At 51.8% G+C, this 17279-nt stretch overlaps 1 protein-coding gene across 1 annotated transcript in view; it reads right to left on the reverse strand.

Annotated features, from left to right (window-relative positions):
• TACC2 (transforming acidic coiled-coil containing protein 2) overlaps positions 1 to 17279 on the reverse strand; it is a 181780-nt gene that overhangs the window by 81023 nt on the left and 83478 nt on the right. The window contains exon 7 of the mRNA XM_081243718.1: positions 11197 to 11367. Coding sequence (XP_081099844.1) covers positions 11197 to 11367 — 171 coding nt within the window. The remainder of the gene's footprint in view (positions 1 to 11196; positions 11368 to 17279) is intronic.

The raw sequence follows: 17279 nt of genomic DNA on the forward strand, positions 1-17279 counted from the left end.
ACCTGGGTAAATCAAGGAATGCACCCATCATTTCTAGATCAATTAGCAATTCCACATATATGAGTGCATTTAGCATGTGCCTGGCCTATAAATGTCAAATAAGAGGAGTCTATTCTCAAGTTACTTACTGACACATACCAGAAAGATCAGCAAACCTGCTAAATATCCCTGTAATTGAGAGATAAGATATATGGTACAGACTCTTAAATCCCGCTAGGGTCCAAGGGACCGAGCCACAGTCAGAAAGGGCGAGTAATTTGAAGCACCTCTGACACCCCAAGAAAAACACACTTGAGCGGCTTCATCTTTGCCTCCAGCCTCGGGGGAAGTCTCCAGTTGCCATAGCAACAACACTCTCCAAACAAGACCAGCGGACCCCTGCGCTGCTAATTAGCCCAAGCACACTGGCTAAAGGAAACCGGGTCAGATCACAGAAAAATCCATCTGGCGAGCACTAATAATGTAAATACAGATGGAGAATGGGCCTGGGCAAGATCCTATTTCTTCAAGTCTCTGGCCTTCACCGTCACAGTGGGGACCAGAGGGAGACTGCACAAAAGCATGTGGACCGCCAACCTTTAGGCAGGGTCCTGGCTCTGAGGTGCCATCACCACCCGCTTGCAACATGTTCCTTCATCTCAAGCCCGGAAGGTCCAGCCCCACAACCCACAGCTCCAGCCAGCCTGTCGCTCGCTGCCTTTCCTAAGATTCTAAGAGCTGGGAGCCGTTTGATTTCAGGCCCGAGTTCAGGCCCACGTTCAGCAACCATATGTCAATAGGAGCCTGAGACCAGCAAAGCCGACCAGCGTACAGGACCAGGCTGCAGGTCACGAACGGTGTGTTGCCGATACTTTCCCCACCCAGGTTTTACAGAGTAGGGGTCCATTTTCCTGGGCTTTTGGAGACACAGCTTTTACGTCCCGCAGCCTTGCTCCATAAGTTGTCCACTGCCTTCGGGAAAAAGTCCCAATTCTATATTCTGGCCCTGATCCTGATACTGGCTCCATCCTGCATTCGAGCAGGGCCAGGGTCCCCGCTGTGACCTCAAGCCCAGGGGCTGCTTCTCCCCAGCCTCTCCAGCTCCCCCAATTCCTCCTGTGCATCAGGGCCCATCTCCCGGCCAGCTTTTAGGAGGGGTGAGTCTCCTCCAGCCCACAGACTTCTTTCTCCCCATTCTCTACCACGGGCAGATTTAAGCCTTGGTGCTTTCTCGCCTCATCAGAGTCTCGCTTTATCCGTGTGTCTGTGTTTGGTGTCCACGCTCTCCGGCCTGCCGTGTGCCCCACGCTCAGTCAGAGCTTCGTAAACATACACGGTGTGAAACCTCAGAGGATGTGGGAACAGGTCCTGGCAAAAGTCTTCAGGCTTATGGTAAATAGAGAAAAGGGAGAAGATTGTGGGGTTCCTTCATTTCCAGGGCCACAGGGATTCTGATCATCCTCTATACTCCAACATTAAATCTCACATGCTCACCCTGCAGAGTCTGAGTGGTTTACTTGGGCTGAAGAGCAGGCTCAGGTAAAACCTCATCTTTTCCAAGGTTCTCTTGCTCTCTCTTTGAAAAGGGCCGATCTTCTATGCCTTTCTCACCGCCTTCACCATAGGTACACCTGAGATCTTTCAAAGTTCCTTGCAAGCAAGGACCACCCCAAAGGCTACTCTTCATGGGGAAAAAAATTCCTTTCAATTCTTTTAGGATAGAAGGTGAAGGTTGAGGATTTTACTGTTAGACCCAGGAAGGCAACCCAAAATGTACTAGAAAAGAAACCAGTAAAGCGAGATAAGGGGGACTTCCCTGGTGGTCCAGTGGTTAAGAATCCATCTTGCAATGCAGGGGATGTCAGTTCAATCCCTGGTCCAGTAACTAAGATCCCACATGCTCCAGGGCAAATAAGCCCGAGCGCCGCAACTACTGAGCCCGCATGCCACAACTACAGAGCCCATGTGCTCTGGAGCCCGCGCACCACAACTAGAGAGAAGCCCGCGTACCACAACTGAGACCCAACACAGCCAAAACATAAATAAATAAAATAAATATTTTTAAAAAGAGAGAGCGATAAGACTCACTTTTATTTTAAAATTAAGGATTCAGGATACATTTTTAATCTTTGATTCCTACAAGAAGGAAGGAAAGCAGGCTAACCCTAAAACCCAGGGCTATGCAAGAGTGAGGATAGCATTGAGTTGAGAAGTCTCATCACATGTGCAAAGGAAATCAGTAACACGAACACCACATCCCAGAAGACTAAATAAGATCCTTAAAATCCTTCTTTCTTTTTTTTTTTTTTTTTTTTTTTTTTTTGGCTGTACGCGGGCCTCTCACTGCTGTGGCCTCTCCCGCTGCGGAGCACAGGCTCCGGACACACAGGCTCCGCGGCCATGGCTCGCGGGCCCAGCCGCTCCGCGGCATGCGGGATCCTCCGGGACCGGGGCACGAACCCGCGTCCCCTGCATCGGCAGGCGGACTCCCAACCACTGCGCCACCAGGGAAGCCCAAAATCCTTCTTTCTTTACCAAACAAATTCAGCTCTTTTGAGATGGAAATGGTAGAAGACACTCTTGAGATAACATTTTAGAAAATATATCCTACCTAATCTCAAAAAGGACTCAAGCTTGCAATTCAAGACAGCAAAAGAATTTTGAAAGAAAAGATGGCTAAAAACCTGAGGGACTGAGGTTATCCCGAAAGTACTTACCTAAGCCCTGGTTGGAGTAAGCTGCAGGTTTGGCTCTACGTTTCCCAGCAGCCAAAGCGGAAAGGGAAACAATCATTTTCAGTTACACAATTCATAAAACCCAGCAGATTTTTTTTAAAAAAGGCCATTCCATGGATAAGCAGCTTTTTGCATGACTGACATTCTCAACATGTTCTTTCCTATGGGTTCTCCATCAGGAAACAGGGTATATGGTGGATAATGCCTTCAACAATATCCTTCCACCAAGACAACATTCAATTTCATATGGCAACTTCAGCAAGTGTATCAGCCCCTACTTAGCTCCTCTAGCAATCAATAAAATCAGAAGTTCCTGGGGGATCTATTTCTAGTTGCCCCATCCTGCAGAGAGGGTCCCCTCCCATCCATGCTCCCACAGTAACAAGGTAACAATAAGGGGAAGCAAAGGTCAGCCTTGGAAGATGTTCACCAACCAAGCAACCACTTCTGGACTCAGTTGTCCCTCAAATACTCCTCCTGGCTTCACAAGTTCTTGCCAGTTGTCTCTCGTTGATTGTGAGGAAATATACACCACCACCAACTGCAAAGGAAACTGCAAACCTAGCAGAAGCTGCAGGACACCATGAAGTGAGTGAATCTGATCCTGAGGATTGCTCAAAAGCCACCCAAAGCTGTTGAAGAAATGGTGATCTGTGAACAACTGAAGAGGAGAAACTCACAAAGATGAGGAAGAAGGTAGCTTCGAAGAGAGGACATCAGAGAAGCGAGAGAGCCCTTCAGGAAACTGTTGAAGCGTTTATGTTAAAGTGACTGTGTACTTGAGCTGCAGGAGTCAAGTGTGAAGTGAAGAATATGCAAGTCTGAAAATCTGCCAGAAAAACATAGCCAAAATTCTTTGTTCATGCTAAGCATGAACATATGGTTATCATTAAAGTCCACATTTTGTTAAATATTAATCATTCTCATAATTTTTTCATTTCTTTTTTCAAGATCAAGTCCCAATTAAACATTTTTCCCACTATTACCGTAAAAGTTTGATTCAACAAGTGGATTCATTTTAAGTGGCCTTTCTCAAGGAACAATTTTCTTTAGATAATCTGCACCCCTTACTGTAACTACTTTTATCAACAAGGTTTAAGATCATAGGCAAAACCAAACAGGGAGACATTTGGCCAAATAAAACACCGACCTCCAGAGTTCAAGTTTCTACTAAGAAATAGTCAAGTTTCATTCAAACCTGGGAAGACAGAACCGATTGACTGGGGTCAAAAACGTAACCAGTGAAATCCATCTTTCCTCTCGGAGAACTGTTTCCAAGAAGAACAGAAAATTGCAAAAGCACTATAAAAACATTTCAGTCTTTGTTAAAAGAGCTAAAATACTGTATTTGATTTGACTGTTGTGTTAATCTATTGAGCTCCTCTAGAGCTTTAGCCTACTGGTTTTAGAGGTTACTTTGTACCAGGAATAAGAGGCCTTTTAAAGAGAACTTTCAAGTGTAAACAGAGATGGAATCTCCCAGCTGTCAAAATGGACAGTAAAGCTGGTTTCTGAAGCCAGACTGGAGAAACAGGTTGAGAACTGCAGGTTCCACCCATCTGGACTGAGAGAGGGCTCTCCGTAGTGGCCCCAAAGTGGCCGTTCAGTGTGGAAATGCTTCCAAGATGAAAATGCAAAAGAGTACATGCAGAAGTTCTAAAACTCGTGGCCCTTCCTTCGTTGGGTCCTTGTGACATCCGCTGCCCCAGAGCAGAGGCCAGTTCAGGAAGGTGGCCCGTTGTCAGCTGGTCTGGAGTAAATGTCTTCCCATGCCTGACTAGCAGTGACACAGAGCCTGACACGGGGCTGTCCCACTTATGAGTGGAGCGGTGAAAACCAGGCGCTGAGTCCCAGAACTGCTGACTCAAGGCTCTGTGATAGAAGAGAAATCCAGAACAGCTGGGCCAGAAATAGCAACCATGCGCATCTACTGATAGATAATTAGCATAACATCTGAGGGCAGAGACTGAATGAGTGTGAGTGTGTGTGTGTGTGTGTGTGTGGGCATGTGTGTGTGCACACGTGTGCTACCAAACCCTAAATATACTTCCTTCTTTTCATAACCATCCCATAGGCCCTATCTATGTAACCCCCTAGGCACCCTGCCTAACCGTCACTGGATGCAATTACCTTATAACTTAGTGCCTGAGGAAAAGGGATTATTTTTCCCAAATACCCAGATTTTTTAGGAATTGATCTGTCCATGGGAAGACAATCTTCCCATGACAGCAGAATGACCCAATTCCTGCCGCATCCCGCTGACCCTAAGAAAATGTGCGAGAGACATTACCAGGTCTCGTGACAGCTTTCAGAGGCTGGTGACTTATAAAAGTTCCGTGCAGAATAAGTGTATGGTATATTCACATTTCTTTGCATCTCTTTAAGCCATTAATGCACAAAAAGATGAAGGGGTCCTACTTTATGTCAACATTTCCCTGGGGCAGTAATTGTCCAGTCTTGGGAACATGCCTCTGGTCCCCTAGCATTGGGGACAGCAAGGTGTGGCTCCCTGGTTTCTGGGAGGTCCACATCGCCCTCCAGAGGGGTCTTCTCTGACCCCCTCAAACTAGGGTAGCCGCCCCCCAGTACCCCCAGCATCCAGTTTCTCCTTACAAAGCAGAGGTTTGGGCCAGGTCGGTTCCTGGAGGGCTGAGGCCATGCCTCCCATAGGCCCCACGAAATGCCCAATGCCGGGGACACAGAGACCCTCCTGAAATGCAAAAATCTAAAATTATGAAGTGGCAGCCAACCTAACATGGGGTCCAGGGCACCACTGGGAATGGAAGGCGGGCTCCTGGGCCTCACGCTGCCCTGACACCTCTGACGCCCCCAGAGCTGGGCTGGGCACTTCCATCCAGGCCTTCACTGGCCCCTCAAAGTTCCATGCACACCCTGCTCCTCACTGGACCCCAAATCAGGTCAGAATCCCTTCCAGCTTTGGAGGAGTCTCCCAACTGCACCCCAATAGGCAGGGCCAGGGGAGCCCTGCCTGGCAGCCCACTCTCCTTCTGTCTCCCGCCAGAAATGGGAAAAAGAATTTGAGGGCTGGGACTTCCCTGGTGGCACAGTGGTTAAGAATCCGCCTGCCAGTGCAGGAGACATGGGTTCGAGCCCTGGTCTGGGAAGATCCCACATGTTGCGGAGCCCATGCGCCACAACTACTGAGCCTCTGAGCCTGTGCTCTGGAGCTCGCGAGCCACAACTACTGAAGCCCGCGCACCTGGAGCCCATGCCCTGCAACAAGAGAAGCCACCACAATGAGAAGCCCACGCACCGCAACAAAAAGTAGCCCCCCGCTCACCGCAAATAGAGAAAGCTCGCGCGCAGCAACGAAGACCCAACACAGCCAAAAATAAAAATATAAAATAATAAACCAATTTTTAAAAAGAATTTGAGGGCTGCGATCATGGGTCCCCCCTGCTCTGTACTGGCTCCGCCCAGACTGAGGAAGCCACCATTTACTGAACTGTGTTTGGAGAACAGAGTGACGGGCTTCCTCGCTGTGCTCCTGGGGCTGAAGCCAGCCAGGTGGAGCTTCCAGACACGCCTGCCTGCAAACACTGGGAAGCTCAGCAGCCCCCAGACACTGGTGCCTGTTCATGAGACAGACCGAGAGCCAGAGGCCCAGGTCACACGGCCTCTGCCTGTCCTGCCAGGACCGTGATGCTCAGCAACATATCCGCGCCCAGGGCTGCCCTGCAAGAAGTGGGTGTGACAGGCAGGAGAGTGAGCGAAATGAAACGTGGTTCTCGTAAACGAATGAACGAGGCCAGATCAGACCTCAGTCTGCTCAGTGCAGCATCTCATCACCAGAGAGTCTCAGCATCAGCAACCCCAAGGATGGTCCTGACCTCACCTACAAAATGAACCACTGAGCTGTGAGTGGGCAAACGGCCTGGCTCTGTGCGCGAGGATGTGTGGTATTTCTCAAGGGGTTCACTCCCCTGAGCTGTGTGCGAGGATGTGTATTTCTCGAGGGGTTCACTCCCCTGAGCTGGCAGGAGAAGCGTACCACCCTAGAGGCCAGGGAGAAGGTCTCCTCACTCCCTCTCCTGCCAGGAAAAGCTCTCAAGTCTGGGAGAGGTGCTGACAGAGAGACGGGAGCATTTGAGGGCTGCCCACGGTGGGCAGAACATCCCACCAGAAACCGTGGTGAGCCCAGGCCACCTGCCTCTCCCCAGACCCCAGGCTGCATTCAGGGTGGTGTGTCTCAGGGGTGTTGTCCCCCGGCCTTCCTGCACCAACACAGAACCAGCTCCTCCTTGCAAGAAGTTCAGCTGCTTCCCCCGTCTCATTCCTTCTGGGTCGTCCAGGCAGCCGTTGGCCAGGTTTCCAAGTTACCGATTCCTTAGGGACCGCCATCCCCAGCAGGCAGCGTAGGAGGTCAGCTCTGATGTTTGCTGAGGTTCACGTCTGCCTGCCCCACGTGCCAACACAGCGGGCTCTTTGCCGTAAGCCCCCCGAGGTCCAAAAACCTCTGGTCAGCTGTGGCTGCCTTGGCAAGAGTGAGGGCTTTCGACTTGCATTCCTGGAAATTCTTTATCTTCAGATTCCCTGCCTGGCTTCAGCCTCCTAAAGCTCAATTAATCGCCACATAATGCTCTCCAAACAGCTTTAGTAGGTCAGGGTGTCTGCTGAGCACAAAGGCTGTGGGCAGTGCTGAAGGAACAAGAAAGGCCTGTCGGAGCCCTGCCACCCTGGTAGACACTGTCCCTCCCAGGACAACCCCTCTGCTTCGGGCAGGGTTGGGAAGCAGAGAAATGAAGCCCCCTCTCCTCCCCATGGACTCTCTCAAAGTCACATCTGTTCTCCCCAAGGCTTGTGGCCTAATGATTACCAGTGGACATGGGGGAGGGATGAGGGTGGGAAAACTCCGGGAGAAAAGCCATTTGCACTGGAAATGTGGGATTATGTCAGCATTTCCACAGCAGCCATCAGAAGCAGGGGGAGGCTACAGGAAGTCACCCAGCATGCTTGCAAGAACAGAACATCTGTCGATTCTGTAATAAGATGTGCCCCGGGCTTTCTTTGCTAAGACACCGGGTCTCACTGCCCCACTGCTCTCCCCTCCGAGCCCAAAGAGGGGAAGACAAAGCCACAGATGTCAGGGGCACTGCAGTTACCTGGGCATCGTGAAAACACACAGAGGGCATAACAGCTCCAACAAGAGAGGTCTGGCTGGAGATTGGCACTGATGAAGGATTTATCTCCAAATCATGAGACCAACAGGGACCTCAGACTCTGGCCCAGACCTGGCGCATAACAACTTCCATTTCAGTGAAATTAAATTTTCACTTGTACATTTTTGAAACTTGCTTCGAAAACTTCCAAGGACCCGCCAAAGGGAAAAAGACAGGATTTATTTGGATCCCTGGATCCAGGCCACAGCCCCGTTGAAAAAAGCAGCCATGGAGAGACACTGGAGTTGGCAACACCCTGAAGTCACAGCTGAGGGTGTACTTAGGGCAATGGGACCACAGCTGTCCCTGGTCCTGTTCAGTCTGCTGGGCCAGGACAGGGAGCCTCAGGGTCTGAGGGCCCTGATCAGTCCTGAAACCACTCCTGCCCTGCCAAGCAGCTGGAGAGATCTTTTAAAAATGCAAATCTGCTCAGATCTCTGCCTGCCTCAGGGCTTCTGGACCTGCTTAAAATAAAGCCCTAGGAGCCAATGGCCCAATGGCCAAAAAGCTGGAACAATCAGAGCAACCAAATAAAGTAGTTTGGTATTGTAACTCAAAGTATACAATAGATACCCACGAGTCCATATTGATATAAATAAATGACTGAATAAGTTAATAAATGGAGGAGAAGAGACAAATCTCCCATGCAAAAGAACTCCAAAAAATTTATGTAGATACTCCCCCTAAAAGAGGGGGCACAACTCCCCAGTCCTGAGATGTGCCCATAGTGACTTCCTTCCGAAGAGGACACTATGGAAAAGGGGGAAAGAAGAGAAACTTGACAGTGGAGAAATCTGACAAACACGACCCCAGCCAAGCGATCAAGGTCAATGTGAACAGTCATAAAACACGTTGATAAAGTACCCTTGATATGATGTGATGAAAGTGGCACTTTACCTCTGTGCTCATCCTCCCCAAACCCATAACTCTACTCTAATCATGAGAAAAACATCAGACGAATCCCAGCTAAGGGACATTCGACAAAGTACCTGACAGTCCTCCTCAAAACTGTCAAGGTCATCAAGAATAAGAGAGTCTGAGAAACAGTCACAGCCAAGAGGCGCCTAAGGAGACATAAAGACTAAATGCCATGTCGTATCTTGGATGGGGTCCTGGGACAGAAAAAGGACATTAGGGAAAAAGTAAGGAAATCGGAATAAACTATGGACTTTAGTTCATAATAATGTGTCAATATTGGTTCATGAATTGCATCAAGTGAACCACGCGCTATTGTTGAGATGTTAATGATAGGGCAACTGTGTGCTTGGGTAAATGGGAACTCTTGAGAGTACTGTCTCGATTTTTTTGGTAAGTCTAAAACTATTCTTAAAAGAAATCTATTAATCGAAAGAAATTCTACCGAGAAAAAAAAATAAAGCCCCCAGTCCTTAACATGAGTCACGGTGTGTGCCAACCACCGGCCCCTGACCACTGTGCTACTCCCTTCCCTTCTCTGCAGGCCCCAGCCTCAATGGGACCTCTTCAGTTTTGCTCCCTTCTCTTTCCTCAGGGTTTCTGCAGATGCTGTTCCCTCCCCTGCCCGTGTGTAGTTAAGTCCACTTAGCCTTCAGCTCTCAGCTTAGAAGTTGCCTCCCCCGGGAAGCCCTCGGGGACAAGGGACCAACAGAGAGGCAGGTAGACCTCAGGAGATAATGGGCAAGGAAGAGCGTCTGCTCCATGAAGTATCATCCAGATAAGAAAGATTCAGGTCCAGCTCCATCCCCACCTCCTCATCACTGCGTGTTCTAGAACCACATCTGCACACAACGAGCCTCCTCTCCCCTGATTCCTCTATTACTTCTGGACACTGGCTTGGCAGGTGATCATCAGTGCATTGGCCACCCCTTGTACTCTCACTCTCTCCTTCAGCTTAGCTTTGGGCACCTCTGTGCCTCCCCAGTAGCAGGAATCTCTGAGGCCACGGGCTTGGCAGGTGATCATCAGTGCATTGGCCACCCCTTGTACTCTTACTCTCTCCTTCAGCTTAGCTTTGGGCACCTCTGTGCCTCCCCAGTAGCAGGACTCTCTGAGGCCACGGGCTTCCCCTTCTCAACACACCCAGGTGTGTTTAGCCCTCCACAAGAAAAGACTATCCGAAAATGCTCTTTAGAGGACTTAATAGCTAAGCAGAATAGTTTCTAATCAGAACCAGCTGTTTGCATAGAAACAGGAGGTCTGAATACTTGCTGTGATGATTAATTTTAAGTGTTGTCTTGGCCATTGTACTCAGATATCTGGTCAGTGTAGATGTTACTGTGAAGGTATTTTTTTAGATGAGAGTAACATTTAAATCAGTAGACTTTAAGTAAAGCAGATTACCCCCATAATGTGGGTGAGCCTCACCCAATCAGTTGAAGGCTTTAAGAGACAAAGACTGAGGTCCCCCAAGGAAGAGGGAGTTCTGCCAGCAGACGGCCTTTGGACTCCAGCTACAACATCAATTCGTCCCCAGGTCTCCAGCCTGTTGGCCTGCCTTGCAGTTTTTGGATTTGCCAGTCTCCACATTTTCATGAGCCAATTCCTTAAAATAAATTTCTCTCTAAACAGGCAGACCTCCGAGGTAATACAAGTATGGTTCCAGACTACCACAATAAAGCGAATATCACAATAAAGTGAGTCACACGAAGTTTTTGGTCTCCCAACGCATATAAAAGTTACTTTTACACTATACTGTAGAATATTGTGTGCAATAGTATTATGTCTAAAGAAACCATTGTACATACCTTAATTAAAAAATACTTTATTACTAAAAAATGCTAACCGTCATCTGAGCCTTCAGTGAGTCAATCCTTTTGCAATAGTAACATCAAAGATCACTGATCACAGATCACCATGACAAATATACTAATGAGAAAGTCTGAAATATTGCGAGAATTCTCAAAATGTGACACAGAGACACGAAAGGAACAAATGTCGGGAAAGTGGAGCCAATAGACTTGCTCAATTCAGCGTTGCCACAAGCCTTCAATTTGTAAAAAACTCAACATCTGCAAAGCGCAATGAAACAAGTTATGCCTGTATATGTGTATATATATCCCACTGGTTCTGTTTCTCTGGAGAAGGCCAATTAATACACCAGTACTCACACAGGACGCCCCCTTTGTTACATGGAGAGCTTGCTAGCACGGATAAACTTCAGATCAACTACAGCCCAAACAATCACACATGGCATCACGGGTCCAAAGTGTCAACGCCTTCTTGGCGCCATCCTAAATGCAGCTCCCCCAGGGCCTAAGGGGCGGAGACCACCAGGCCCCTCCTCTCTGGGGGCAGCAGCTTGGAAGGAGAGCTTTGTACAATACCTGCTTAAGTCCTTGGCTAGACCTTGGCAGGAGGGAATGGAAGCTTCGACTCCATCACCAGCTGGGGTGGAAGGCAAAGATGCGTGGCCATCACCAGCTGGGGCGGAAGGCAAAGATGTGTGTTCTGAGGCCGGGGGAGTGAGATCCGCACGGGCAGCAGCTGAGTGGGTGCTGGGGACACAAAGGGAGAATTATTCCCAGCGGAACTCGGCTCCTTTATGGCACATTCATCAGGCCCGCTCACCCCTCCCAATCCACTCACACACATGGCGTTGGGTATTTAAAGACCCAGCACACTGCTGCCCCAGGCTCCCCACCGGGTTCCCCAGGCCTCTGCTTAGACACAGTCGGGGTGCACCTTCCAGTGCAGCAGCCCCCAGGCCAGGCTGTGAATTCCACCCCCTCCTTAGGCTGCAGCAGAACCCAGGCTGCAGGCAGTTCGGGTGTCAGAACACTCTGAGTTGTCTTGTTTGAGTTTTGTTTGGGGGAAGGGACTTTCATATGATCGTTTCTCATCACTTTTTAATAAGCAGTGAAACTCTGGGAGTTGAAAACTAAAATACAATTTTGCAAACTCCCCAGGATTTGGCCCAAAACTCTGAGGCTGAGAAAAGTCAAGGTGAAGAGGCTGATGTGTAACCAAGGAACCTGCACCAGGAACTTCCCGGGATCCCTCTTCCCTGGGGAAGGATTCCCAGAGCACAGCCCTGTCCCTGGTTTAATGGGTGAGTGCCCCCTGCTGGACATCCAGGGAAAGGCTGGGAGTGCAGGGTGGGCCCCAGCAGGAGGGAAGGCAGCAGGGCTTCCCTGGTGGCGCTGTGGTTGGGAGTCCGCCTGCCGATGCAGGGGACGCGGGTTCGTGCCCCGGTCCAGGAGGATCCCGCGTGCCGCGGAGCGGCTGGGCCCGTGAGCCATGGCCCGCTGGGCCTGCGCGTCTGGAGCCTGTGCTCCGCAACGGGAGAGGCCGCAACAGTGAGGGGTCCGCGTACCGCAAAAAAAAAAAAAAAAGAGGGAAGGAAGGAAGGACAGCCACCTCCAGACACACCCTTGGAGCCAAAAGGCACCAGGCTCGGTGCTCAAAAGAGGTTCTGATCTTCCCCTTTGGCAAAAGCAAGACTAGCGATGCCGTCCACAGACTTCCAGGGCGGGTTAGCCCTCCCAGCCTCTCCGGCTGTCCGCACTGCTGTCCACACTGTGTGGCTCAGTGCCGAGAGCCTGAAACCCGGCCAGAGGTCGAGGCTGGGGTGACGAGTTTCACAGCCTCGTGCTGGGGACTCATTGCTTCCCTGTGGGCGTGAGCTCCTCCCGGCAGCTCCCGCACTGCAGGAAGGCAGGACGTTCGGGTTTCCGGGTTTCCGTGTCAAGGGCGTCCTGCTAATCTCCACCTCCTCCACGTCCCCTGCGAGGCTGGCTTCCCGGCCTGGAGGGCAGCTGCCACGGGCACCGCGCACCCAGTACAGCGAAAGAACTCGCAGTCTAGCCCCAAATCCCCGTCGCAGCTCTCGGCAGGTCCTGCAGGGCCGGGCCTCTGCCCCGCGCCTCGCCCCACCGTCCTCACCCCCACCTGCTCTGCTCTGACCAGCCGGGCCCCCCTCCCCGGGTTCCCACGGACTGGCTGCCCCTGCTGTGTCCTGGCCTCGGAAGCCTCCCTCGTCCCCGGGCCAGCAATTCCTCCGCTGCCCGCGTCCTGGCTTGGCCTTCACTATTCCGCCCCTGCTGGTGCCAGTGTCCGGGGTGGCTCTGTCCTAGGTGCCTGAGCCTGTGAGCCCGGGCCTGTGTTAAGTGCTTCACATACGTGACATCGGGGAGCGCCACAACAGCCTTTGAGTCAGGTGTCATCACCCTCACTTTACAGGGATCAAAGCCGAGGCTCGGAGAGGCGAGGTCACAGAGCAAGTTGGCGGGGGAGCCAGGATGGGAACCCAGGCTCTGAACACTGAGAGCCTGAAACCCAGCCAGAGGTCGAAGCTGGGGTCCAGCTCCATGTCCACTTCCTAACGGACCCCCTAGCACACATCCGGAAGCCCCCAGCTCCTCCTCGGTGACTCCCATCACCTGGGACTTGAAGACCACGAGGGAGACCGAACTCCCTGAGGACAGGGGCTTCATCTCTCAGATTCACCCCAGCAGCCCAACATCCAGCCAGGCTGCCCACAGTGGGCACTCGGACAGGCAGAGGGAGAGCCGGGGGCGGGGCGAGTCCCGAATGGCTACGACCCAACCGGGTTCAGGGGGCAGAGGCAGAGCTGGAACCACGTGACCTTCTCCCCTGGGCCTCATGGAAACTAGGAGCAAAACAGAGCAGAGAGTAATGATCCTGGCTAAGCCCAGAGCAAGGCAATCCACCCGTGAACAAAAATTACAATGAGCTCGTGGGCAGGACCGGCAAAAGTGCGAAGTGGGTTTACAGATGGCACGATGCCTTGGCTGTTCAAACTGTTGTTTGTACCAACATGGACAGTGGCTGAAATAACTTTCTTCATAAAGAGGTGACTCAAACGAATAATGAAAACTATGGTGGGGGGGGCTGTTAAGCTCCTTAAGGAAGCCATTTTCACACTCTGGAAAGCTACATTTATTCTTATCCATAAGCAGTGAACAGGCCATTTACAAACTCAAGCCTTTAGTCTAAAATTTGCTTTCGAAAGAAATTACACTGGCCGAGCCCCTTCCTCTGCACACCCCCTGAAGATTTTATTTAATTTAATGCAAACAGAATAGGTGACACAGTTCGTAGTTCTGTACTTTACAACTCCACCAAAGGGCAAGGAAAGGTTTCTGTCTTTGAAAACCCTGGCGGGGGGGAGAGGCTGTGGCCTCAGAACAAGGCCAACCCCATGGGGAAGCACAGTGACAGCCACACTGCGATGAGGATGCCTCGAGGCTGACCGCATCCCCCCACCCCTGAGAACACCCTGTGGTCCCCTCAGCTCTTCAGCCCGGAGACCGGATGCCTGCCCCCTCCACCCTTCACTTGGTTGGCACCCAGACCACCAGGGCCACACCCTTCCGGCACTGGCCTGTTCCCATCAGCTAAAGGCACCAAACAAATGACTCAACAGCTCTTTTAAGAATGATGGCGCCCCTCCCTCCTGGTCTGCAGCCTGCCCCAACCCCAGAGGCCGGGAGGTCAGGCCCCAACAGGGAAAGCTTCAGTGACTCACGACCAAAGCTCCGACACACGGGCACCTACAGATGCCTCCCGGCCCCACAGAACTCCCGCTGTCCCCTCCTAACCCTCCTCCTCCCCCAAATTTCTCCCCAGCTTGGCTAGTGGCCCCACCAGCTGTCCAGGCCCTGGACCAGAAGTTGAGACTGTCCTTGACTCTCCTTGTTCTCTCGCCCCATCATCGCCCCTCCATGCTGAGTCACATCCCTTGTCCTTCCAGAATCTGTCTCCTTTATCCTGCTGGTCCAGGCCTGCAGCTTCTCTGAGCAGGGCTCCTGCACATCCATCCCCCAACACACACACACACAGACACCAGAATGTCCCAACTCGAGCTCTGATCAGGTCCTTTCTTTTTTTTTTTTTTTTTTTTTGCGGTACGCGGGCCTCTCACTGTTGCGGCCTCTCCCATTGCAGAGCACAGGCTGCGGATGCGCAGGCTCAGCAGCCATGGCTCACGGGCCCAGCCGCTCCGCGGCATGTGGGATCCTCCCGGACCGGCGCACGAACCCGTGTCCCCTGCATCAGCAGGCGGACTCTCAACCACTGCGCCACCAGGGAAGCCCTGATCAGGTCCTTTCATTGCTTGAAGCCCTCCCCCACTTTCCACGCCTCACACCTGATGGAATACAGGTGAAACTCCCGGGCCTCGCAAGCTGGGGCTCCCGCAGCCCAGCTGTGTCCCCTCCCGGGTTTGTCCTCCTGTTGCCCTGACCCCACCAAGCCAGTCTCCAAGGGCTCCTGGCAGTTTCTTGCCTCTGTGTCTTTGCTCAAGTAGACCCTGCCCCTGAATCCCCACCTACCTCTCTCAGGCCCCCTCCTAGCCCACCCCATAATCATCCTGCAGTGTCACCCAAACAAGGAAGCTCCCCCCATCCCCAGCAGGGGTAACGATGCCCACCCTGCATTGCCAGGCTGGACGGGGCCTGGCTTCTGCATATGCTGTTGTTTTCTGCTAACACGTCCTCTTCTCCTACTAGAGAATCAGCCACTGTGGTCTCTCCAGCCCCCAGCACGGGGCCTGGCCCGGAACAAGTGCGCAACACATGGCAGCTCCTTCCCTCCCGTCCCCTGGCCTCCCAAACATGCAGGCCCCAGAGAGGGGACAACTGTCCTTTCTTCTTGGAATCTCAGAGTCCAACCGTCTTGAGGTGGGACCAGCAACATAAGCTGCAAGAATGCAAATGAAAGCAAAGTGAAAACACAAGGCCCCGTGTGCCTGAAGTAAAGAACTTCAGGAGGGTGACAACAGCAGCGTGCTGAACCGAGCACGGGCCCTTCTGAGCACGGGGCCCTGGGCGACTGCCCAGGTCACACGCCCATGAAGTCAGCCCTGGTTCCAGACCCCGAGGGGAAGCTTCCACAGGGCCCCTCCAAGGCCCCCTGAGCTGCCAGAGGGCCTTGTTGCTGGAGCAGATAACCAGGTCGGCCTCCCTTGCCAGCTCCTGTCCACTCAAGTCTCCCGTGAGCAGCAGTGACTTGTCTTCGAGACGTTATTCTCAGGGAGTCGGGCCCTTTCCGATGCCCAGTACCACTCCCAGCCCTCAGCGGGAACCCGTGCGCAGCTGTCAAGCCCAGCACAGAGCGGGGCAGAGCCCTGAGATGGGGTCCACATCTGCATTCTCAGCTGGCTTCTTTTTTTTCTTTCTGGCCATGCCACGTGGCATGTGGGATCTTAGTTTCCCAACCAGTGATCGAACCCGTGCCCCCGGCACTGGAAGCGCGGAGTCCTAACCACTGGACCACCAAGGAATTCCCCTCAGTTGGCTTCTGCAAGGCACGTACATTCACTTGCCCTTGATCTCCTCCCCTATAAAATGGGCCAGGAATAGGGCTGCAAAGACCCTTCCAGTTGTAAAAGTCCACTAATTCCTTTTCCCATGTAAGGAGTTAATCAATGTCTCCTATGGAATAACAAAGAAGCTGAATTCAAATTCACGTAAAGTATTTGTATTTTTGGAAGATGAAGGAAACGTTGATTTAATTTAAGCCTTTTATTTTTTAAGGGAAGAGTTGACCCCCAAAAAAGGGCAAACAAACTCACCATACTTTCAGCAGACAGAAATGGCATGTCGATCAAGGCATTCTTTCCTGCGAGGCCCAGCTGGACAAGACCTCTGAATCCTTCTCAACACAGATCCCTAAGGAACCACTACTAACGGGTCAGAGTTTGCCATCCCTGATTCAGTACCTCACCAAGGTCGTCACTAACAACAACTGGTCCCATTAACCGTCTGGATGCAGTCGCCACCCACACGAGACCTGAGAAATACAGAGCATGTTGCTTCAGGGCTGGCACTCAGCCCGACAGTCCTCCAAGCCCAGCTGTAGTGAGATGCCGTCACCAGCTGTTGTCTCTTGACACCCTGTTCAGGGCTTCTGAGTCCTTCTTGGCGGCTCCCCCGCCATTTCAGAGATGGAGAGAGTTGCCAAATTAAGCCCCTGTCTAAGGACAAACACCAGAGTGACCCTGGCTGTCATGGGAGTGTGATAACGGCCCCCAAGATACAAGCCGAGCATATCACGTCCTGTCGGGCCAGATGGGCGAGGGCATCTCATCTCCCATTTCACATCACCATCTGGAAGGTATTAACACAATAGCCCTTCCTCACAGGCCCCCTTGATTTGTTTCTTCCTGAATCCCCAAGTGCACACGGTCACGTAATAGGGCAAGAGCTAAGGCCAAAGACTCCGCTCAGGCTGAAAGTGAGATGCAAGCCAGAGAAAGCAAAGCGCTTTGAAATTGCTGGTTTGGAGAGCTACGTTCGGTCGACAGGAGCACAGGACAATCAGTCCAACCGAGGCCTGGGGTTTGATAAGAGGAGTCTCCAAGATGGGAGATCCTGCATCACCCTCCTCCGAGACGCAGCCCCTGAGAAGCAACAAAGCCAAAATCAGAAAGTGCCCAGAGAGGCTT

This window comes from Mesoplodon bidens, assembly GCF_964165515.1.
Source record: "Mesoplodon bidens genome assembly, chromosome: 1".
NCBI classification, from domain to species: Eukaryota; Metazoa; Chordata; class Mammalia; order Artiodactyla; family Ziphiidae; genus Mesoplodon; species Mesoplodon bidens.